Source organism: Labrus bergylta, chromosome 3 (genome assembly GCF_963930695.1).
Source record: "Labrus bergylta chromosome 3, fLabBer1.1, whole genome shotgun sequence".
Classification (NCBI taxonomy): domain Eukaryota; kingdom Metazoa; phylum Chordata; class Actinopteri; order Labriformes; family Labridae; genus Labrus; species Labrus bergylta.
The window spans coordinates 20,046,586-20,071,578 of NC_089197.1; the positions used below are offsets into that span (position 1 = coordinate 20,046,586).

A 24,993-nucleotide genomic window follows, 5' to 3' on the forward strand; every position below is an offset into this window, starting at 1 on the left:
TGTCAGCAGTTCAAAAGGGTGCAGTTCGTATTTTTGTCAACTTCAATTAGTGTGATACTCTTGCGGGCTGTGCGATCTCATTTCAGCACTCGAGCCCCTTCAAAGGGAGTGAAATGCATGGGGATTTCAAAATGGGACTGTGACAATGACACAATACTTTGGCAGGGTTGTTTCATGCAATAAGACATTTCAAATGTATTGTATTTTTTAAGGGACATCAGACAGAAAAGCGCTGTCCTGTGAGTGATCCAGAAAAACTAAACAGGATACTGGTTATCAAGTGTTTTTGTGGCAACAGTATGAAGAAGAGCTGAATGACACTCACCAGTTTTTCCTCTTTTAGCATTCTCAGTCAAAAAATATTATATTTCAAAACAAATGAGATGACCAATACTGATTCCAAGTAGAATTGCAATAACTTATAGTACTTTAATCAGACACAAAAAATAACACAAGCATGAGCAAATCCATACACTTAATTTAAAAGACAGCTTAAAGCCACAAAATAGTACTTGATAAAAACTCATAGGTATTACATATCAAGAGAAAAAAACATTGTTCAAACACAAAACATTTTAAAAACCACAACAAAAAGTTGTACACCAAAAAAGCCATCTAATTAGTAACATTTCCAAAAGTCTTTTAACACTTCAATCCATTTTGCATGCCCAAAAGTGTACATGCACACAACAGTACACATATCATATATTTTCTTCTCTGTACTGATAGCCTGACTTCAGTAGTATTCGAAAATGAGAAAATGGATGATGACATCATCACTCAGGGATAGAGTTACACAGCAAACAGGAGAAAGAGGCCTTCAATTTAAACCTCATCTTGAATCAAATGTCATTGTGTGGTTGTAGGAGAAACATTCTGCTGTTCATTGTAAAGACGTTACTGGAGATGTTTTTCCCCCCAATGATAATGGCACTTAAATACACAGAGGAGTCAAATAAATTGAGATGCATTGTGTAAACCTGAGCTACTGAATGCCAGTATGTCATTGTGCACTGTGCAGAAAAATAGTCTGCATTAAAGCAAGCAGGAGACAGATGGACCTGTCTGTCCTGACACACAATACTGCAGTCCACAGCCTCCAAATGGCTCAGTGTTAATTAAAAAGCCTTCCTGGATTGGCCGTGCGGCTGTGCCTTGGACCCTGCCTGGACATAGTGGAAGTGAGCAGAGGGAGAGGATCAGTTCTGTGTGTGTGTGTGTGTGTGTCGAGAGGTGGGCCATGAGGAAGAGGAGGGGGGGGTTGAATCTTTGAAAGCAGAGCCATGACAGCTGAGGGGGAAGCATGTGTGAGGCATGTTTGTTTTACATTTACCCCCTGAGCACAGCTGTGTGCACTGTCCTTTTCCCAGAACACCGGAACACAGCAGATGCCCTCACGGCTCGCCCTGCATCCAACCCCTTAGCTACAGCACAGGGGGCCTCAAGTCCACATTAGCAATGCGACCCTCTTTAAGTTTTTAGAAATGTACTCTGCAGTCATGATCATGCACATGCCTTGGATATGTGCCGCAGAGTAGACTGGATGTAACTTAAAGGACTCTGGGGTGATCTGCTCTGCTGCCAAGTTATAACGTGCACCCTGCTCTCTCTACCCAAAAGGACAGTGAATGTGGATCAGTTTAGAGAATTATAAATGGTGGCCCTGCCTGAAGGTGCACTAAAAGTATCAGGTGTGCTTTGCAGAATTATGAAAGCTTTTTTTTATGCTTCAGGCCTAAATCAGGTCTTACAAAACAAAGGATGGAGATGCATAACCTCACCATTAAATCCCATCTGCTATTTCTGCAGCTGCCACTGCAAGAACACGTTTTACTATTTGAATATTTAAATGATAACATTTCATAAATATAATGATGTGTTTGGGCTCTGAGGGATGCTGATCATCCCTGGTGTGTCTTAACCAATTTTACCTCTTAAAAAGTAAATCAAGCCAAGGATGAGGTTAACAGAGGAGCCTATAACAAGAGTGGTGAAAGGGTAGGCCTACGGGATTCCTTGTTTGTTTTTTTTGTTTTTTATGTATTATCTATAAATAGGTTGGTATTGGGATGTCACTAAGGACCAGCTTCCCTAAATTTTGCCCAGAGACCCCTCAACCAGGTCAGGACACTAGAGTACTCTTGTTCCATGGTTTCCTATATGTAGCCTATACAAGGGTTTTCAAAATTTTTAAAGCAACTTGAGTTTGACAAATAAAATGAATTAAGACTTTAATACTTCATTTTGCCAAATGGGGGCACCTCTAAAAGACAACAAAGTAATTTACGTACGGTAATTAGGCTACCAAGCACTTGCATTGAACTTGCTGATTTGTTATCTTAGAAGCCTGATTGGATGTGTGGTAGGACAACATACAGGCTCTACTCCAGTAGTTTATAGTTAAGGAGTCACTAAAACTTACTAAACTTGTGGTTTATACAATAATAATAATAATAATAATAATAATAATAATGGTGAAATACAATAAGTTAATTTAGGTGTGGACCGCATTTCTCTTCGAGAGAAGTGGATAAGAAGGGGAAACAGACAACTAAATCAAACAAAGTGTCAGCTGGTAGCATGATGGAGGATTAAGAACGATGAGAGAGGACAGAGGATGAAGAGGACCTTCAGGAAGAGCTTCATTTATATTGTAGGTAAGTGTTTTAAATTCCTTGTTGACTGTGTTACCTGTGTGCCTCAAGCTTAAGTTAGCCCCAGGTAGCAGCTATGCGCGATACTGTGTTATTTAAGATGAGTCAGGTTTTTTCTTCTAAATGAATATTGTTTTGAAAGCTATAAGATAAGTGAACAACAAAGTATAATAATGATGGACCAGGTCAGTATTGCACTGAAGCAATGTATATTCAGAAACAAATATGCAAGCAAACAAATAGCCTTCTGAAAAACACTACTGACAGCAGGATTCAAAGCCCTGGGTCAGCTGCCTGCAGAGCTTGGTTGATGATTCAGATTTGCTAATAATATAATATTGTCCTGCATACAGTGTCACTAAGATATGTTTGAAGATATCTGATTATATTTGGGGTGGAGGGGTTGATGTCAGTTTTCTAGTTAAATACGACTTAGAAGTGAAGGATGACATTTTGTCCAAATCCAACTGAGGTGTAGTGCAAAGCTACAGGCTGCTCTGCATTAACTTATATGATGGTGTCCTTGGTTTGGCATCTAAAGAAATAATGAGAAAAAATATATAGATAGACATACAATAAAGCGTATACCAGCACAGCATAACATAGCCATGGTAAAGTCCAGAAAAGGCTGTTGAACACTGACATCCTTTCAGTGTCAACACACTCTGTGTAATCTCCACCAGCCTCCTCTTGTTTCAAAGGTGGCCGCTGCTGATTTTGGTGTTATTTCTGGCAGAATGACGAGTAGGTACTTCTCCCTGAAACTCCTGAGACTGGAAATGGTAAGGGGCACAGTTATGTCCACTTGGACTCTGTCCTCTCTGAAACAGAGCTGGCTCTGTTTTGAGACTGGCGCTCCCAGGCTCTTAAGCCCTGAGAGCAGCAGGCCTGCTGTGCCCCTCTCGTACTCTCACACACAACTTCCTCCTCCATCCCTTCCTCTCTAGGGCCGTCAGCAGGCTGAGTCAGTGTGGCAGGTGGATTTCTCGCCCTGACCACACTAAAACAAACCACATTTCATGTGTTTGAATTGTAAATGTTGTGTGTAGAGGGTCGGACCACGTCAAACTTTTTCAGCAACTGATATGTTTGTTTTGAATCTCCAGGCTTCACAATGTGTCAGATATGCTCAATATAAAGAGGTTTCTGTAGTGCTATCATAACAGTGTAACTTAAGGTACACACTGATGCGCTGACAAAGATTCCCTAGAATAACATGTAAATGGCATTTATCAAAGACATTTGAATTTAAGATTATTTTAAGGATGCTTGCTTATTCAGAAACAAAAAGACTGATGGGGAGAAAAAAACATTGACACTCAAATTTAAATAATGAAGTAAGATAAAACAGCACCTGGACAGAGAACTACAACAACACTGAAAGCACTGTTCAAAAACTAATTTGGCAAATAAGTGCATGGATTTTTTTAATTCTTAAAAATATTCTTTGTACATTATCAGCACTACACTGCAACTCCTGTTGTACAGTACAGCATCAACTCCCAGCATGCTTTGCACAAAGCTAACTCCTCTCCTCTATGGCTGCCTTCTCCCACCAGAGGGGCTGAAAAACATGGCTGTGCCACATCACCTGCCTTACCAAATCTCATGTTGTTTTCTCCTCATCCATCCATTTATTTGCAGAACTATTTTATTGCAACATTTCTGAAGGTAGTCACTGTTGCCTTTAGAGGTTTTAAAAAAAAAAATCTAGTGCCCCCATGCTGGGTTTGTGTAGACATTAAAGAGGTCAACATGATTCCCCCTCCAGCAAGTATCAACACATCATGTGGCCCAAGATATAGCTGCACTGTGCTCTTTGGCCTTCATTCGCAAAGCAGCGATACTAGAGGACTTGCGGTCAGGGTCCATGTTCAGATCGTACGCGTTGATGCTGGTCGCCATCCCGGGAGATCCTCCAAACAGGCTGCCCATGTGTGCCTGACCCATGTGACCTCCAGGGCTCTGCACACCCAAATAATCAGACACCCCGCTTGCAGAGTGGGGATGAGGTGTCATACAGGGAGTCACAGTGTCACAGGACACAACACAGCCCGGCACAGGAGACGCTGCGCTGCTACCACCGATCCAAGAAGGGTTCTGAATCTGAAATATTGATAGTTTCAACATTGGTAAAAAAGCAAAATAAGTGAGGCTTTGAACGTTGTTGAGTTCATTAATCATGCAATCCATCCATCAGTAATTTATACACTACATTGGCTGCTGAGCCCATTAACCTTCACTTTTACTTTTAGATTGACTTTCTGCCTCTCATGCCATCAGGTCATATTTGATTTAAATAGTACTAATGGAACAATGATTTGCATTCTTTAATTTTGCTGGGAGGCAGGACACAAAGTATAATGTTAAAGTAGTAAAACAGCCCAAGTAGCAAATTATTGAAGAAAAAAATGCATGTGGTTTAGAGTTTATGGGCTGAAGAATGTCAAATAATAATCGAAAAACCTAAAATTGCAGAACTCGTTCTTTACCTGTGCATAATTCTCAGGCCGTGTCAGAAGAGGCAGCTCATAGGCTGTGGAGAAATGTGTCCGGACCTGCTGCATCTGACCAAATCGCTCTCTTTTCCTCCATTTTGCTCTTCGGTTCTGGAACCAAACCTGCCCAGAGAAAATGTCGGAATGTCATAAAACCAGCAGGGTAATTTTCTCTCTAAAAAAAAGGGAACTAAACTTTCAAAAAACCACCTATTCCTTGTAATGACCCAATGTAACATCAAACATCAAAAATGGAAACAGTGCAGGAGAGATGTGCTCACCTAAGCCTTTTACAGGAAGTTTCCATAAATCTGAGGGATACTTTTCCATAGATAAACATCTTAAATGGAAGCATTTTAAAGATTTCCCTTTCTGCCGATCTGAGCCAGAAGGCTCAAGGCTAATTAACAAAACTGATATCTGCAGTACATCAAAAACGTCTTTCCAAACTGACATGCTAACAGTGCACACGCACAAACACAATTGAATGGCATGGGAAGTGAACTGTTGGCTGTAACCCTCCCTTCACTGCAAAACAAAATGTAAACAGTTCCTGTGCCTCTCACCTTTGCTTATTTGTTTCTGACAGAAGCAGAGCCTTTTCTCAATCACTCACTCTTTTTCTGTAATCTTTTAGGACATCTAGATCTGACACTCTTGTTTATTGTAGGCTTCATTGTGTTTGCATTACCATCAGAGTTTGTAAAGTCATTTAAATACGTTTCTGTGCTGGACTTCAGACCTAACATGCTTTTTGTCAAACTCGATGTCCTAATTGAACAGTTTGTTTACAGCACTGGACAATCTGATGGTTTCTCTCAGTCTGGACTGATTATAGCACATATTTAGCTCTTACTCTCTCTTACTATCTGACGTAATTTCTCATATTTCGTTTATAACTAAAACAACCCGAGGAGGTAATATGTGAAATTGAAAAGTGAGATAGGATTATAAGTGAGGATTGTTTACATTTTCCTTTTTTAATTTCCTGAGGCCCGTAGCTCCTCGCTTTGAGATGCTGTCTCCCTCTAAGGTAAAGAAGCACACATAGCGGAGGATGTAATTCTTCTTTCATGATACACTCATACATCTTCCACTTCACTGACTCTATAAGGGCCAAAAAAACTCCATACTAGATCACTCTTTGTCTCTAAAATAATATTTCTCCATGGTTATTAAACATACTAGTGACAAATATTAAATATCACTGTCACCAACATCTCTAATCTGCTCACTGCCTGTTCCTCTCAGAGTCTGTGGCTATTTTACAGGGAGAACATATTCTTGTGTTGCACACATGCATTGTGACAGTAATTGGTAAAGACCATGACAGCTTAAGTAGCTGGTGGACTTTCAATGAGGCTTTATTTATGTTACTGCCCCAGAGAGAAAGAGCAGAGAAATGCCAAAGCGGCCCCAGCAGGAGAGCTGTACGGGGCTGAAAACACTTTGAAGTGAGAGTCCGGCTCAGAGGATTGATAACCCGCCTCTGCTGTCACTCATGTCAGCCTCCATACAAGAGCCAAAAGAAATCCCAGGCTGAGCCTGGCTTCAGTTTTCCAACACCCTCAAAGTACCAATAATATCATGGAAACATCCTGACCAATGATGTTGCTCATTACATGTAAGTTTGTTCTATTTTACCCTCAAATCTGCTACCACACGATTTTTTTTATTTCCCAAGTCGATTTAAACTAATTCAAGGACACCATTGCAGTGATTAAAAAAAAGATACACATGGTGCAAGTTGTATTAGATTCTCTTAACTTTGCTCACTATTCTGAAATCTCACAGATACAAAATGTATGTGCTTGTTGCTCTTTTAGATTATAAATAACATAATGATAAGATTATTTAACCAGGAAAACCTTATCAATATGAATAATCTCATTAAAAGAGTGTCCTGGCTGGCAGGCAGGCTTTCCTGGCCTAATTTTTAAATATAATTTTTTTGATCAGACAATGTTTATGATAAACTGTCAATTGATTTATTGATAAGTACAGCACAGTAAGTCAGAGAAAAAATAGAGATGTCTTGTCATTTCTTTTGTTCAATTTAGAGCTCCAAAATGTTCTACTTAGATCTTTGCATTCAAATCTGAAAACAGTGACTGTTGGCTTTGACTCAGCTGTGATAGTAACTGAAGATAAAACTCAAGGTGGATAAATCGTCTATTTTTGTCACCACGTCTGAACCCTATTTGTTATTTATATTACAGCATATTTTTTCATTTATTCTTAAAGATTGTTTTTTGACATGATAATTTCTCTCTTCTTGTTTCAGAAGAATGACGCTGTACTGTTGAAAAGTGTTTAATGCTTCTCTAAGCTCATACAGTACAGACACCTGTGATTGTCTGCTGAAGCCCACATGTCAGAGACATCCCAGCTCCCCCGAGCTCTAACAGAAGGTAAATCTGAGAAATGTGATGTTGTTGAAACCCTGACCCTTGACCTTTGACCTTCCCATGTATCTGTAGTACATATGACTTGGATCTGAACTCGCTATCTTCCTTTGAAAGACTGAGCCTGAAAAAGCAAACAACTCTAGGCCTGAAGGTTTCTTGACTAGAAGGTCCCCTTGTTTTCTTTTGTGTGAGCACCATCAGACCGTGGGGTGTCATATCACTCTATCACTATCCTCAGAGTCTTACTCTTTACTCGTTTTTTTAGCCTTTTGATTAAAAAAAAAAAAAAAAACCTCCTTTTTCTTCAGTTTGAACCTTTTTCGCTCCAGACTCAGAATTCATGAGCTGTGAGTCTGGTTGCGTGTGAAAGACCTGAACCGAGTACAGAACTCTGTTCTCTAACAGACGAGGCATCTTGTGTCTTTTATCTTTTTAACTTGAGTGTTTAAGAGGGCCGCTGGGAGAGCTGAGGGCTGTAAAGCTGCATCCATCTGAAGGCGGCAGGTTTGTGATAGTCTGAGCAGCAGAGCAGTGCAGAGCTGCATACTCTCTGGACTGAGTTATAACCCTGAAGCCACACACATTTCCTGTGTTTCACCGCAAAGCTTTCTGGTCAGTGCTCCAGGTCATCATGTAAAAGATTGTTATTAATCCAGCTCTTATCCCAAATTTATACAGCACCATCACTCAACAAAATAAAGCATAAATATCATATTTATATCATATAAAAACGAAATACATCATAACCTTTGAGAAAAGCTCAGTGATCATATGACTTGAGATATCATATCGCTAACTTGCTCAAAGCTCCTGGGAAGAGTTTCACACCTACCCTGGACGCCACAGCAGGGACACATTCTTGTCTGAACAGGATGTTAATGAAAGAAAAACACAGAAAAGCCAGGGGCTTTGGTAGTCTCTGGTGCACACGCACACACATTCACACACAAAAACATATGTAGAGAAATTGTTGGAGGTCCTTTTCTATGTTAAACCTTTGTTGGAATACATTACAGCAGTCGCTAGCATATTATAAGTCAGAAGGTTGTCAGAAAGGTTACAGTCAAGGAGGTTTCTTAAAGCCTCGGGCGGCACTAACACCATCAGAACTGAACTCTTGAATTCAGGAAACCAAACAGCTCAGGTACAAAGAAAAAGCCCACTGACACATCTTGCAGTGGAGTCAAACATGTCTCCTCGTATGTGAATGAAAGTGTGCTCTCCTACAATCTGCACATATGAGGCCCAGGCAGCTCAAAAACCTCAGCCCCATGGGCCCCCTGGCCTCTGTGAGCTCCCACTCCCCCACTCTCTCTCCTTTCGACTCTCACATCACCAGATAAATCTCCCATGTTGTTCTGTGAGTGACGCTATCTCTGCAGAGCTGCAGATGTTGAAGGATCCATGGGGTTGTGTTGTTATAACATTGTCTTCTGCTATGACAAAGCACTCTTTTTCACTTCCTGATAGGACAGGCAAGTTGTTGCATACTGTACATTGTAGCTTTTTAATTCAACTTTAGTCTGCTATATTTTTGTTTACTTGTATAGTCTGGTCAGCTGTTTTTTGGGCTATTTAGCTGCACAAAAGATTTTTAAAATCCCTGTTGTATAGAGTCCTATATTACCTGTACTCTGGCTTCAGTCAGGTCGGTCCTCAGTGCCAGCTGCTCCCGGGCGTACACGTCAGGATAGTGCGTCTTTTGGAAAACCTTCTCCAGCTCCTCCAGCTGGTAGCTGGTGAAGGTTGTGCGATTGCGTCTCTTCTTGCCCTTGTTGCTTTCGCCGCCGTCACCCTTGTCCAGAGGGCTCGACAGGTCTGTGCCTGGTGGTCTATCAGAGGCCGCCTTTACGCCCTGATCCTTCACAGACAGGTAGCTGGAGTCCATTCCAGGTGGGTCAGAGTCCGGAGCCAAGTCAGAGTCTGTCAGACCGGAACTGTCTTTACCTGCAGAAGCAAGAAGCAGAAGAAAACTGTTTAAAAAAAAAAATGTGTTGGATCCAGATTGAAAGGTTGGAATCATAAGCAATCTAATTTGGTAACCCGCCCTCATACTAAAGAGATAAACCTAAAAAATATATTATGTCCTGCAAAAAAGGCAGCTTCACTATAGGATAGAGACACACAATCCATCACTTTCACTATGCAGGACATAAAATATACCTCGATGAATATGGAATGTATTATGTTACACAACTATTCCTCATGATTTTGGCTGCAGGTTGTAGACTGAGCTAAGTCATGTGTGGATCCTTCACAGGAGTAAGATAATAAAGCACATGGATAAAGCTGTTAATTTTCAGACTTCAAAGATTTGGTTGCCTTCTTCCGAATATTCAAAACCGGCATTCTGCAACACTTAAAACCTCTGGGACTTTAAACACGACCCACATGTCAACACAGATATACAACAACCCTTCATTCATGAAATGTCCATGAATACAGTAAGGGACTGAAATATCTACTGAAAGAGGATTATTTAACTTTCATTAACTGAATATGAAAGTCTTCGGGAAGGAAGACAGATTTCAAACATTTTTCAAGCCTCATTTCTTCTCGGCTCTAATATCCAGTCGAACGCCTCTGACAGTAAATCTGTAACTCGTAGATCCAGTATGGTAATTTATCGGGTCTGATAGGGTGGAACAAAGGAATTTCTTGCTCGTTGTGAAGAAAAGTTGTGAAATCTGTTGGCGCTTGGTTCTGAAAATGTGTGAATTTGTTTGTCTATCAGCCTGTGTAATGGATGGCCCAGATCACTGGCTGCTCTCATGATCCAGTTGTAATTCGTAAATCATAATGTGATGTGCTGGGAAACACACATCCAAGCCATAATTGAGACTGACGGCAGAAAGTTCCCACTTTTTAACTGCGTAACCTCCCTCCCTTCACACTATTTATCAGTTCTTATTGTGGTTGAGTTGATACTGTGGCTGCAAAAGTCACCTGGCAGCAAGACTGTCGCAATTAATTTTCTGGGGGAGTCATTTCTAGACAGACATCTTTTACTCTTTCTTTCACTCACTCACTCACACACACACACACACACACACACTGAGGGAGCGTGTCTCTGCCAGTGTTCATGTAAGCTGGCAGCTCTGTTGGTCCTGCTGCTACCCTTCACTGAGCTGGCCAGTTTATTTACACATCTTTTGGAAGAAATACACATCCACATTGTCGAGGATGTAATGACTTGAAACAATTGGTCTCAGGCTGCTTCCCAAGACCGTTGAACTTTCTCTCTCTGGCTCAGTCTAGTGGTGACTCACAGCGCTGCACCCTCCTGCTCCTCAACACCATCTGAGGTGAAGTTATTTTCATCTGCTCATCCAACCATTTGTCAGGTTAGAACCTGGAGGTGTGTACATCTGAGCTCTGTGACAATTCTCAGTCCTCAGTCAGCACAGACGATGTCACAAACACACTCGGTGACCCTCAGCTCACTGCCATGTTAGGTAGTGTTGCTGCAAGGTGAGGTGAATGGATAGCTTGTCATAAACTCACTTTCTGTCTGACAGACACATGCATAGAGTGTTGATTTCAAGTGTTTATGCCAATAGCACAAGTCTGAGCGATGAGGCGCAAGGATACAATCACAGCATTCCTTTATTTTAATCATAAATTGCTGATATGATTAGTCTACATTTTTTGTCAATCAATCTTTATTTGTATAGCGCCAATTCATAACAAGTGTTATCTGGAGACACTTTACAAAAAGTAGGTAAAAGACCTTACTTATTGCTATATTACTTGTGTAAATCAGAGTATTTCTAGTGATGAAAGATACAACAGAAAACTCAAAGTACTTGGTCTTTTTCGATTCTCTGGTTTTTGGAGAAAAAAACAGAACTGCAGAACTTTAATTTAATTTAAACTGGTATTGGTATCTCACTTCTAATAACTTGATTTGTAATGGTAATAGTGCAACATTTTGAAGATGACATGTTATCTTCCTGCCAGTGGTCTGCATTCAATGTTGAAATATTGGTATTTTCTTCATCGTAAAATGCAAAAACTGCCTCTTGTAGATGTCAATAGTTTCTCCTCACAAAAACAGATGTCAGATAAACACATTTTGAACTAAACTACTTTTGTAGATTTATTGAGATGATGGGACAGGCTGGTGTTATTTTAAAACCAGTAACAATAAGATCCTTTACTGTTAGCCGTTACCAAAATAGAGATTGAATTTCCCCTTGTGGGGTCAATAAAGTATATCTTCTTAAAAATAGTCTTGAGGTTTGCTGTCCAGGAGTCCCATTGTGAAAAAAAGTTCCTGTACTGCTTTAATTGCATTTTTTCAATGCTGGAGAGTAAAACCTGTCTTGTGTTTTCAGTGTGCATTGTTTAGTACGGGATTGATGCATTTTAGGTCTCCCAGATTCAGCGAGGCCTGCGGCTTTTTTCAACTGGGGCTGAGGAGCCATGGTTTGGTGGCGGACTACTCTCTGTGGGTCTAACGCCTGCAACACTGCCTCGCTGTTCCTGACAAGCATGTACTTTTAGGTTTGATGGGAGTAAATACATTTAATCCCAGCATAAATACTCTCTGTATACTTCATCATAGTTCCCTGGCATGCACCCACAGTCCCCACCAGGCGAGGGCTGCTTGAAACCATGAGGCCTCTCACTGATCAAAGGCTGTTGTTTAGATCGAATGTCACTGATGTTTTTTTGGCAGGGGCGGGATATTGTGACAATCTCCTGCTTGTTGTCTGTACTGTCTCTGCTGTAGCTGCCCAAGGTGAACATCAGTGGGCCCTCCCGCAGGGCGCCATGTGTATGGACATAAGGAAGTCTTGCTGCTAACAATGCCTGTCAGGATTCAACCTCTGTGGGTAAACTGAAGCAAATTCTTTAACAGTTCTTCCATGAAACAAAAAATTATTTTAGCTTATAGCTGCACTTCCCTACAATAGTACTTGTACTGCTAAAATTCAAATATGTACCAACAAAATCCCATCTATAAGTCTTTTCTCTCTCTATTCTTCTTTTACTTGCCGGATAAATACGCCATTGCCAATATGTTTTGAGCTGCAACCACAGAATGTTCTATTTTCACTGCAGTGAATCCAGCAGTCAGCATCTGTTCCAGTTTCTGTGCACATTTTGGAGAAAAATCAGAGTCACAGTAAAAGTTTGCTACAGAAATGAATGCGCGAACAGAACATGCAGAGTGCTCATTTATTCCGCACAGCAGATTTTATAAAAGTCTACATTTTCACACGCCATCTTTTAGACCATTTCTAATTACTTTTATGGCGTAGTGTGTCACTGTTGGCATTGACTTCAAAATGAAAATAAGAAGTGATATAAGACCTTCCACCGCGCCTCGTTTTTAATTTATTGGAGGCTATTCCCATGTGGAAATAAGCGCCAGAATGACGGTGGTGAAGGTCAGACTTTCAGCGCGGACAGCTACTAGTTCACAGTTGAGAACGAAGGGGCAACTTCAAAGTGTAATTTAACGGGCTGTAAAGCGACAGGGCACCTTCCCTGCATCTTTATTCACTGAGAGGACTGGGGTCAGCTCACTGTGTTAAGAGGAAACACAATAAATAACACTGCACACAGCGACTGAGGGAGATTAACAACATGTTGCTCAAACTGAAGCAGAAATATCCCAAAGAGAGGGAAACATAAACGGCAGAGATGGATTAGAAGAGGAGGAAAACATAACACCTTATCAGATTTATTGTTAAGAGCTGAGGGAAGGGGGGGAGAATAAATGTCCGCACACTTGCTCCAAGGCCCCAAAACGTTTTTATTTAATCAACGCGTTTTCACCTGCAGAAGACCTCTTCTCGAAACAGGGTGATTAATTAATAACTTTTTGTTGCATTAGAGCAAGTGTGCGCACATTTCTTCTCCTCTCTGCTGTTTTTATTCTGCCCTGTGCCTACGTGATGTGCCTATAACTAGTTGAAGGCTGAGTGAAAGTAAAATATGTTTTCAGGGTTTTAATGACTAACTTTTAACATGGACTGGCACGAAGATTTGAGTTTTTCTTGGCTGCAGGCTGACACACAGAAGACAGAATAATAAGATTCACATTATTATTCATATTCAAAAGTACTGCATGATGGGAAACAAATCACCCGTTGAAGATCTAGGTGAAAAAATAACTAATTATATTTACACGCACATAAGCCTATACTATCTACAGTAGTTAAACTCAATGTTTAATGTACTGTTGCTGATTATCTTTTTTTTTTTTTAAACATCTTTCAAAAATAGTCCTTTACCACTCCACATCATGTTCATTTTCTGACAGCTGTAGTTCCCAGTGACTTAGTAAATTTACTTCAAAACACTTGATGATGGGGCGCCCGTAGCGTAGTGGTTTGTGCGGCGCCCCGAGTAAGGAGGCTGTGGTACTTCAGGCTGGCGGCCCGGGTTCAAATCTGACCTGTGTGTCCTTTCCCGCGTGTCATTCCCCACTCCCTCTCTCTCCCCCTGATTTCATACTATATCCACTGTCGTATCTGTACAATAGAGGCACAAAAAGCCCAGAAATGAATCCTAAAATAAAAAGAAACACTCTATTCTTTTCACCCTGTAAAAGGTGTAGATTAAACTGCTCAACACTAGCCAATACAGTGGTCTAAAGTAACTTCATCTTCTTAACCTGCTGCCACATTAACATTCTCCTTATCAAAGAATGCACCTTAATAAAAAATCGAATTATAATACTATTACAGTGACAGGGTTTATTTTACTTAAACTATAGTGTTTAGCTCTGGTACTTGCTTTGGTACTGTCAGTCCATTTCCTGGCAATAATGATCTACAATACTATTTAAAGTATATTATTAACCCTACAATACTATTGAACTTCCCTTTGGGTAAGATCTGCATTAACTGTGTCCTTGTTGTTGTTTTTTGTCAGTTAAGAGAACTTGAAACAAATTCTGAACACATTTGAGCAGATGTTCGAGTTTCTTTTTATTTTTTTAAAGATTTAGTTTGGATTTTTATTTATTCTAGAGACAGGACAGTGGATAGAGTCGGGAATCAGGGACAGAGAGACTGGGGAATTACATGCGAGAAAGGAGCCACAGGTTGGACTTGAACACAGGCAGCCCACTTTGAGAGCTACAGCCTCTGTGCATGGGGCACGCAAACCAACCACTAGGCCACCGTCGCCCCATGTTCCAGCTTCTTATTTACAAACCCATGCAGTAGTTGAGGGTACACAGATTCATTGTAAGCTGATGATTGAAGTCCAGCAGTCAGTCTGTTTGAGCTCTGTTTCTGGTCTCTGTCAGTGAACCGCTGACGGCTGACTTTGTGAGGAGGCAATGGAGGAGCTGAACAAACTGATCGGAACAGATTCAGGTGATACAGGTTCACTATAAAGAGGGTTCCTTTTGGTTTCTCATTGCTATTTGACACATTATTGTTATGACCAATAATAACTTTAAAGGGCCTTGATACTACTTATCATCGGATAGAGCTAGATCCTCTGTTCTTGAAATCTAACCTAGTCTCTTTTGGAAGCATAAATAACTCGACTATGAATAGCTTGACACTGTGCTTGTTGCTGTGTCGTGCTGTGTGTATTCATCTCAGCATTTTGAGACGATACGCACACAAATGATCTACATACAAACATCCACACAGCACGTATACTGCATTTCAAGTCTTTAATGTAATAGTCAATGTTGATGTAACCTGCAGTAAGCAGTCATCAGCACATTTCTTCGATGTCTTTGTTATTTCCTTCACATAAAGTTTTCCTTTGTGGCTGTGTGATAGGTAGCCCTTCACTTTGAAATTCTACTCTTCTGACTGAGCAGAGCTGGGCTCTATGTCAGCGGGCTGAGCAAAATTCACAGACTGCGAAAAAAAAAAAAGAATCCATAAAGCCTCAGACTGATAAATCACCTCTCACACACTCTGCCTCCCCCTCTGTGACTCTCTGCCTCCCTGCAGCTCTCCTCCAAATGTTTCTCTCACATCATGGAGCAAAATGCAATTACAGTAAACGTAATCCTCTAGTTTTAGTTGTCGAATCAAAACCTCTTTTGTGTGCATGCACATAAATACTTTTCTGGGAAATGTACAATTCAGGGACTAAGAATCGGTGAGTTTAAGAGCACAAAACGCAAAGGAGGTCCAAAAATCCCAGTCATAAGAATGTGCCTTCCAACCATCCCTATTATTTGGATTCATGGGTATGAATAAAAATATTGTTGGTCATGATAAAACTTTTTATAACCAGTGTATACTTTTTAAATGATTATTGGTTCCATGCTATTCGTCCACCATAGAAATACAGCAGATTTATAAAGAATATAGAATTTGGCCATGACTGTTCGTACGATGCTACAAAAAATACTTGCACATAATAAAATATAATTTTAAATCAGACAAATTAGAGTGAAGGGACTTTAAGCTGTCCCAGACGGTTGTTTTTGTGTTCAGTTTACATGACGCGGTGACAAAAAGACCAAAGTAAAGCCCTGGATTGTCTGAGCCTCTTTGCCCCGCATGCTGTTCTCTCCCTCTCACAGTCATGCAAACTGAGCCTAATGTAAATTGTTCGGCCAAACTTGAAGCTAAAAGGTAAAACGATCCTCCGTCCTTGTCACCTTCACTCATGGCACTGACAGGTTGAAGTGTGCCACGGTCGTCTGGGTTGTGTGGCTGGTTCCCATTACTCCCCACTCTAACCAATCAGCACAGACGGCTATTACCAAAGGCTGAAGTACGTGTTGGTTGTAAAGATGGTGAAGGAATAAAAAGGAAGGAGATGGAAGTGACAAAACCTCACAATCTGGTGCAATCATACCTGAGTTTACAGGAGATAACTTTCTTTCCATGCTTCTGCAGGGGATTAGATATTTACACTTGCAGGGCTGCAGAGCTTGATTGAATTCATGCTTTGCCAAAGAAATAAATTGTGGTTTAAAGTGGCACTAACTGCAGCCTCTAATGTAGTTAAATTACACACAAGCAGTGTGTTATTTGTGCAAATTTGTCATTACTCCGCAAAATCGTTTTCTCTAAAAGACCAAAAAATGACAAAAGGCACAATCCCAAGATACTTAGGCCAACAATCTAACACCCATGTAACAACACAGTACCATTCTTTGCCTTGGTGTCGTTAAATGTTTACTGAGTAAAACCGGATCCCAAATGTTGCACAGTGTTGTGCTTTGACATCAGAGAGTTTAAATGGGGGGTTTCCAATGGATTTTCTCTGCTGTGTGCATGCAGGGAGGCTCGGCCTGCTCTCCAAACAGACGAGGGCAGGAAGCCTGGCTAAAGGTCAGAACCCCTCGGACACTGAGAGAAGACACGGACACATCAAACGAGGAAGAGTGATGTCTCTAGAGGATCACAAAGATGAGGATGTGGCTGCTCCGAGACTAAGAGGAGACAGGTTGAGTCCTCCTCAGGGCACTTATTTAGTCCCTCTGTAGTTTAATATGAAAACAGTAAATCTATCAGTTTATGATGTTTAGGTATACCCCTGAAAGCATACATTTAATAAGGACATTAACTTGACTTAAGCATCCGCTTTATAATTCAATTTTTACACTCGTGAAATTGTACTTTTTACTTCACTGCATGTACGTATGTTTCTAAATGACTGCAGATATAAAAATATAATCACCTTGAAGTAGTCTATTTTAAAGATTAAACTACAATGAATTATGTAAATGTTAATTTGTTTTTGTGTTTAAAAAAGAAATCCAATATTAATACCAGTACTGACTCTACATTCTCATAATTGATACTTTTACTTTATCGTTGATACTGAAAAACTTTTTGATTTCTTTTTCTACTTTCACTAAAAAAATATACAAAAACTTTACATTTGATTTAACCTGTTTATTTTTATTTTTTTAAATATCCATATTTTATCCATTTACTTCCGTTTTGATAATTGTGCTGCTTTAACAGTCACACTAAGTATTCATTCTCTTTGTAGACATAATACTGTCGGTGTGTCAGGCTAAGCTGAAAGCGTGTTTGAAGACATTCCTTGTTGAATTCATGTAACTTAATGACTGCTAATGTTCTGATTAGGAACATATAAGAGTCTAATGTATGGAAATGTTTGTTTAGTTTTCCTTCGGCCTAAATGGTCTCAGTTATAGTTGGCGGCTTTGAGAGCCATCATCACATCACCTTTGACTGACTGCATGGAGCCACAAAGCATAACAACAAGGCAACCTGAAAGTATACTCTACGTTGTGTAAAATGCACGTTGGATAAAAGAGGTATGGCAGTATGTAAAATACAGCAGGATTTTCCAATAAACACATAAGGAATCATTTATGAATTTCTGCTCAGCCTGTGAGTTCAGCATATTTTACTGCTGCCTTCAATTTATGTTCAGTCAGTCAGAGATGTAGGAGTCAGTAAAAGGTGGATAAGTCCAACCTGCAGTCAGTCAGAATCACAGGAAGCAGCCACCAGTCTCAATGAATTTCTATTTCATGTTTTATAACAAAACTGATTTCATTTTTTTTTTACATTTTAAACATTATGTTGAAGATAAATTGACTAAAATACATTAATTTTACAAATCTTAAAATGTGATGACCCAGACTACTTGTGTCTCTGAGGGCCGTAGTGAGTAAAGGGAAATCAAGTCGGAGAGGCTGACATCTGAGTCGGATTAATGCAGAGCTGCTCTTGTCTAAACGCTGAGATGTTTTTTCCTGCCTCTTCACTGTGAATCCGGTCACAATGTTCAAGGCTCTTTGTTGTTATAGTTAACCTGACAGCCTGCACGGATACATTTGACTTTACTCCAACCCTGAGGGGAAAATATCAGGGGAATAAATGAAATGGGATAAATATTCTTCCAATTTTCATCTCTGGGTTTAAAACAGAAAAAAAAAATGCTTTGAATAAAGGCTTTTAAAGCGACATTTATGAATTTACTTTCTTAATTTATCCGGCCTGATAACTACAGATTGTTTACGACATAATGTAAAATGTAGATTTAGTGTAGGCCTATCCATGGCAGGGTTAATGCTAATAAACACAGCTTTTTATAAAAGTACAGTATGAGTTTTTTAAAGATGGATCACCGTTCTTGGAATATTTGGAGCCAGAAAGTGTTTTTCGCAGGCCTATTTCCAGAAACTGCCAATAGGTCTTCAACAGAACATTTCAGAAAAACACAGAGAGACAAGCAGCGCGTGCACGTCAAGAAAAGAGGAGTGATGGCTTCATGCGTCAAAGCAACGAAACGAATAACTTTCCCCCTCATATTATTACTCTAAATAACATTTTAGAGCCACTGCTGTTTCAGTCGAAGCCCGTTGTTAGATGTTATTTATGCATCTGTCGTAAAAACGTGATTTTACTGGATTTGTGGAAAGGGGGAACATTAACATTTTTGGAAATTAAAGCACCAGTCTCAAAAAAAAAACTTCGCTCATTAATGGAATATTTCGTTTGTAATATAAACATTTAATTTACCCTGTTTTAACTACTAAATGTGTTATTTTCGCAAGTTAGATGTCCGGGAAAATGTGTGAAATGTTTCAAAAGCAGAGAAGAGAGAGAGAGAGAGAGAGAGAGAGAGAGAGAGTCAGGGGAAGTAGAGCACCAAGTCTTTGTGGCAGAATAATACTAACGTACACCAAACACAACGTGTTCACAAACCATCAGTTTATAAATGAACTTAAAGAATTAGCCTAGAGAAAGGACATTTGAGCGGAATGTGTGTAAATGCGTTTTGCAGAATTAAAAAAAAAAATTGGAATCAGTTTGTGTAGCTCATTAACAAAAAGCTGGAGACTTAAAACAGATCGTGTTGTTGTTTCCTTAATTTTCGTGTTTAAGATGTGGCCTGGAGCTGAACACTAAGGCTTAACAAAAGTAAGCAAAGTAAGTTAACATATCAAATGTTTGTCTGTGTGTGGGGGTGGGTGTGGGGGGGTCCTGTGAGAGTAGGCGAGGATGCAGCAAAGCACAAACCAGATTAATTAATTCTGCTAAACGTTTAAATTCACAAGAAGCATCTCTTGCCTCTTTCTGGATGTAAATTCTCTGGATCCTGATTCTCTACTTTTCATTACTGTGTCTCAAGTAGGCTGAGGAGACAAATGTTTTCTGGTGAGGAAAAAAAGGCATAAAGCCTCTTCAAAGTGGCCGACAGCCTAACGAGGGTCAAAGTTTTATTTCCCCCCCCCATCTTTCCCTCTTAACAGCGCTGCCCTGCACAATTAAAGCTAATTGGCGCCAATCAGGGAGCGCAATGAAATGAAAATATTATCAGTTTGGAGCTCACTGCGTGCGCCATCTGAAAACCTGCTAATTTAATTGTCCGACCCTGCTCCGATATTAAGGATTGTAATGCAGATTATCGCATTATATGCGCCGTAATTTAATTTTGATGGCCAAAGGGACAATTTGATAGTCGGGTAAACAAGGCTCTTCTTAACTGTGTTACGCACATCACTACTGCTTCATGTCTGTAAGAGCTGGGGTGACCTGGGTAAAGTTTGCTGATGTTTTTTTTACGCACAAAGGACTTTTAAAATCTTACTGGAGACGAGAGAGAGTAATAGACATGCTGAAAAATGAAATTGGTGACTTTATCATTGAGGTTGTGAAGCCACATTTTGGATCAATCGGGGAAAGAAATCTCTCAGTTCGGTTTGCTGCGTTCAAGGAACCAAAGTGGTAATTTCACGCATTTCTGCAGAACAAAACTTCGAAACCATTCGGGCTATATCTGCGGATCTGCACAGATATAAGATATTATCAGACAATACAAATGTCATTGGGGAAACATCAGTGACTACATTTGAGCAAAACAAAAAAATGTATTTTGTGATGTAACAGCCTAACAAATCAAATCCAGTTGAAGTATTTTTCTCCACTCACCATAGCACGGGATAAGCGCTCCGTTGTGTCCGCTCTCCTGGTGCAGTTTGCCCTCCTCGGGGGGTGTTTTGCAAGAAGACCTCTGCATGAAGAGGTGGTATTTGCTGAAAGTGCCTTGCCCAGCTGCGGCGGCATCCAATGACTGGCACTCCTGCTGCTGCTGCAACTGGAAGGGGCTCCGGGACTTTTCTCCGTACCCCTGACCTTTGTTGGGCAGGAAGGCAGTGGGGCTGTATTTGGTGTCAGAGGCTGGATATGTCCTAAAGTGGTCCGTGTGGTGTTGATGATCCCTACCTGGCGCTGCAGATGGGCTATAATATGAATCCATCGATGTCATATCGCTGTATGAAACGCACGCCTCGGCGTTCATGCCTCAAAAACGAGTCAAGGGGAGAAATAGACCCAAACTTTTTTTTTCTTTCTCTCTCTCTCTCTCTCTCTTGGTCTTGGTAAGGGAAGCGCAGACACCCCTCCTCTCCTCTTCCTCTACCTCATGAACACACACACATGCACACAGACACCAGAGTGCAGCTGGGTTTGGTTATAAAACGATTCAGATCTTTTCCAGGAACCACTGTCGTTGACCAAACAGTCCAAACTCCCCCTCAGGTTGGAGCAGAGTTACACAAACGCGTCTTTCCTCAGAGGACGGGATGCAGATCTTCTGGCTTTCAGGACCTCTCCCAAGTGACACTGCTGATGACATGAGAGGGTTAGGTCGCTTATTAGCAGAACAAAAACAGAAAAAAGTTTGTTAAACAGGGGCGGGGGGGCTTAACACATGACATTAATGTAATTTGGATATGAATGCAGCCTATGAGTGATGGCACTGGGGCGGAGAGGGCACAATTTTACGCTTCATTCGCAGTGGTTCATCGAGGGCAAATCGTCCATACTCAGCCGATTGTGTTCTGACTGCAAACTTTGTTGCTTCTGAATAAAACTGTAGGATAGTTTGTAATAGATTTTTAATGCTTTAATTAGCACGGGAAACGAATTTTAGACGCATTTCCATTATAATTCTTTATTTCATCATTAAAGAGATAACATGATCGCTCATGGAGTGCAGTTTAATTCAAAGAGGCAGACTTCGTTTTGAGTTATTTCTATGGATTCTCTGACTAAAACGTTTGAGGAATAATTGACCAAAATAAGGGTGCACACAAATAAATATGAATTGACCAAAGAAAACAGTACGACTATGAACTTAACGCGAGTATTATATCCACATAATTTGAATTAGCCTTTATGAGATTTCAATTAGTTTTCCATCTGGAACATCTGACTGAAAATATTTCAAAATGTAGGCCTAATCTTTGTGAGATACTATGATATATCTTATTATACCGTTGTCTTATATCTGTTGTCTTTAAAGTAAAGTAAGTTTTTTTTGTGTCAATTCTGCGTTGTATTCAAGAAAGTCCGCCTGATCTTTGCTGTAAGTTGTTGCAGACTGTGGAAAAGTAAAGCAGCCTGCAACGAAAATCAGTGTTAATACTTCGGTAGGCCGTGGAAGGACGCTTGATACAAGGAAACTCGTCGATAATCACATTTTCAGAGGCCCCGTGCATAAATACAGCAGCCAGTGAATTTACTTACATTTATAAATAACTTTCTTTATCATGAAGGTATTTCTTGAATAGACGATTCCGATTTGACCATTTTAATATCAAAGAAATCCCTATTGTATTATTATTATTATTATTATTTGTGTTTCATCTTCCAACAATGAACATATTTGTAACCGAGCATTAATAAGTGATCCATAAGAGCAACGTTTTTGCCTATTTCAGTCATTTGAATCATTGATGCGACCTTATAAATTTGAAAACACATTTGATTTTCAATGCAACAGTTTGCACAATTTGAATGTTTTGAATTAAAGACTTATTTAGTTGCTCTATTGTTTCTGAAGACTGTGTCGTGTCAGCCCTGGTTTAAAAATGCCATAAACAGATGCTCACAAGCATAAAGTGTTCATTTGTTTGTATTCGTCTTGTGCAGTTTCCCTTCAGATCCATTATATTTTTATATAAATACTGTTCAAAATGTTTTTGTACATCCCATCATTTCCCAGTTATACAAGTGAGCTGAGGCATCATGAAATCTATTCATGTTTCTGATTATTGATGTTTTATTTCATTAAATAAGAGCACATGATTTTATGTCTTGCACTGTATAATGCATGGAAACTAATGTAAATTAGAATAATCAGAGATATGCTCCACATTTTTTTTTTACAATTGTGGATTAAAAATCTAAAATATAACCTTTCCACTGTTTTCTCCATCCTCTGCTACAGGTGAGCAGAAAACAAGATGTGAATAGAATGAACACATGCCCCCCCCCCCACACACACACACACTCACACACACACACACACACACACACACACACACTCCCAGAGCTTATTTCCTTCTAGTTGGAGAACTTTCCGACATACAGCTTAAAGCCTCACATATTGTGCACAAGTACAGTGCAACAAACACAGAAACACATCTTCACCGCCATGCACACATGGTAGACACATGCATGCACACATACTACAACACATGTGTGAGAAAGTGAGAGAGAAAGAGGAGTAGAAATCCTTTTCTTTTACAGGATTAGAATTCAAATGAAGTCTATGAAAGGTGTCCATACTTACATTTTTGACGTAATGTTCATGCTCTGAAAAGACTGGCTCACACTCAGCTGTAAACTGTCTCAGGAGGGAAAGCTAAAATGACTTTATAACAGTTTATGTTTCATGTAATTCAGTCAAACAAATAGCTCATCCTCTCCATATGTCTGCAGCTGGATTTATGACAGAGAAGCAGAATAATGAATACTAGCCCCGTTTTCAACCTGCTGCAGAAAATATCCATACATGAAAAACGATTTCCATGCATGAATATTTTCTCTGCTCTATTCTTATAAGTCAGCAGATTTTGGGTAAAAATCATGTACGGTAATAATGTTCAAGCTAGCAAGCTCACCGGCAGTGAGTGAGTTTATGGCAATGATATCTGTAATGCAACTCAGTAATTCTTCATGTTTGCAGCATTTTTTTTTTTTTTGCATGATTCTGCATTTTCAAGGACTTTTTGTTCATCCCCAAGCATCATAACAAGGTCACAAAGGTCATTCATTTATAATTGTTTTATATAAAATGCTCTTGTGTGGTATCCAGAAGAAAAATTGAAACCAGCATGACACGCATGCACTTCATTAAATTCTATATGTTTCTAAATATTGTCTGATGTGATTTAGCTGCAGGAAGGCTTCAACTGCTCAAAATAAAGATAGAACATAGTGTGTTTTATATTTCCATTGGCATGTTTGGATTGTGGTGCATGCTTTGGCCACAAGCATTATTTGATCTTTTTTTATTTCACAGAGAAAAGTGGTTCTCCTTTTACTAACTGTAATTGCTCTTTTATAAGAACCATGCAGAGTCACACTCAGGTACGGTCAGAGTCAGAGAGTCAATGAGCTGCTCACTATTAAAAAATACAATTTATGGGTCAGTTTTCAGGCTCAGCCAATGAAAGCTTCCCCTTAACACAGGAACACCTGCAATGAGTAAGGACGCGTTAAAAAAAACACAGAAACACACACACACACACACACACATTCAGATAGACGTTCACTATCACAGAGTGCCTTCATTCATACACACTAAAAGAGTCACTGGCTTCATATTCAACTTACAGAAACACACAATATTAAGCCAGATTTTTTTGGAAAGAAGTCACTGATGACAGATGTTAGATATTTAAATTGATTGTTAACAGTCTTCATAAAATCATATTGATTTGACTGTTTTTATTCTCATATGGAGAGACAACTGGTCTGAATCTGCTCATGATGATTGCAGACCCTTAGTAATGAAACATTTACTTGATGAAATCTTTTCATGTTGAAATTTACTGCATTTGATTAAACAGACAGAGATAAAAATTGTAAGCAGAAATAATGAAAGTTTTTTGATGACAGACCCCCAATTGTTTTTTGAAGCATTTGTATTTTAAACATGATTTTCAGCCATCAGTGTGACCACTTTCTCTCACTTCAACTTATAATTCAGACCCTGAGTGTAACAATGGAGAAAGACATTAAGAACAGAACGAGTAAAAGGGGAACTTTTCTCATCCATCTATGTTTTAATTAGACACACTTGACAAGCACTTTCTAAAAACTGAACAATAGCTAGGGTTAACAAGTCTGTCAGGAGGACAGAATGTCAGCAGACGATCGTCATCTCCTTCATATATATTTCTCTTTGCCGGAAACTTCTAAACTAAGAGTCTATTGACTCACAGCTGTGACTAATTTTTCAGGAAGCCGTGTGTAATTATGTTTCATTTTCTAAAATGTCCTCTTAAATCGAAATACATACACACATTGTCCGAACGGCATAATGGGTAAGACTGTTGTCCAAGTCAGTGACCTTGGAATGGCCTTTCAGTGTGCGTTGTTTTCAGATGTGTCTTTCCTCTAATGGGCTCTTGTGAGATATTTGCGAATGATGGGGTTGAAAGAAAACATGAGGACACGGAGGAGACATGAGCCTACATCCTTGCTGCTCTGACAA

At 39.8% G+C, this 24,993-nt stretch overlaps 1 protein-coding gene across 2 annotated transcripts; it reads right to left on the reverse strand.

Annotated features, from left to right (window-relative positions):
- Window positions 1-734: 734 nt before the first annotated feature.
- On the reverse strand, window positions 735-21,086 carry alx4a (ALX homeobox 4a). Of its 2 annotated transcripts, XM_065952900.1 has the most exons (5): window positions 20,712-21,086; window positions 20,418-20,621; window positions 9,188-9,507; window positions 5,147-5,275; window positions 735-4,760 (listed from the first exon to the last, which is right to left on the reverse strand). In XM_065952900.1, the coding sequence occupies exons 1-5, from the start codon at window positions 20,785-20,787 to the stop codon at window positions 4,440-4,442; spliced, it is 1,050 nt and encodes a 349-aa protein (XP_065808972.1). In that variant the 5' UTR covers window positions 20,788-21,086; the 3' UTR covers window positions 735-4,439. The 2 variants fall into 2 exon arrangements, with proteins under 2 accessions (XP_065808972.1, XP_020488187.2); XM_020632531.3 differs by having other exon boundaries at window positions 20,418-21,086.
- Between the last annotated feature and the right edge of the window lie 3,907 nt (window positions 21,087-24,993).

Excerpts from the sequence above, each read along its gene's own strand:
- alx4a (XM_020632531.3), bottom strand. The coding sequence starts at position 20,787 with ATGAACGCCGAGGCGTGCGTTTCATACAGCGATATGACATCGATGGAT. Across the intron at positions 9,508-20,417 it reads AGCGCTTATCCCGTGCTATG|GTAAAGACAGTTCCGGTCTG; the intron begins GTGAGTGGAGAA and ends TTGCTTCTGCAG. Across the intron at positions 4,761-5,146 it reads GGCCTGAGAATTATGCACAG|ATTCAGAACCCTTCTTGGAT; the intron begins GTAAAGAACGAG and ends TCAATATTTCAG.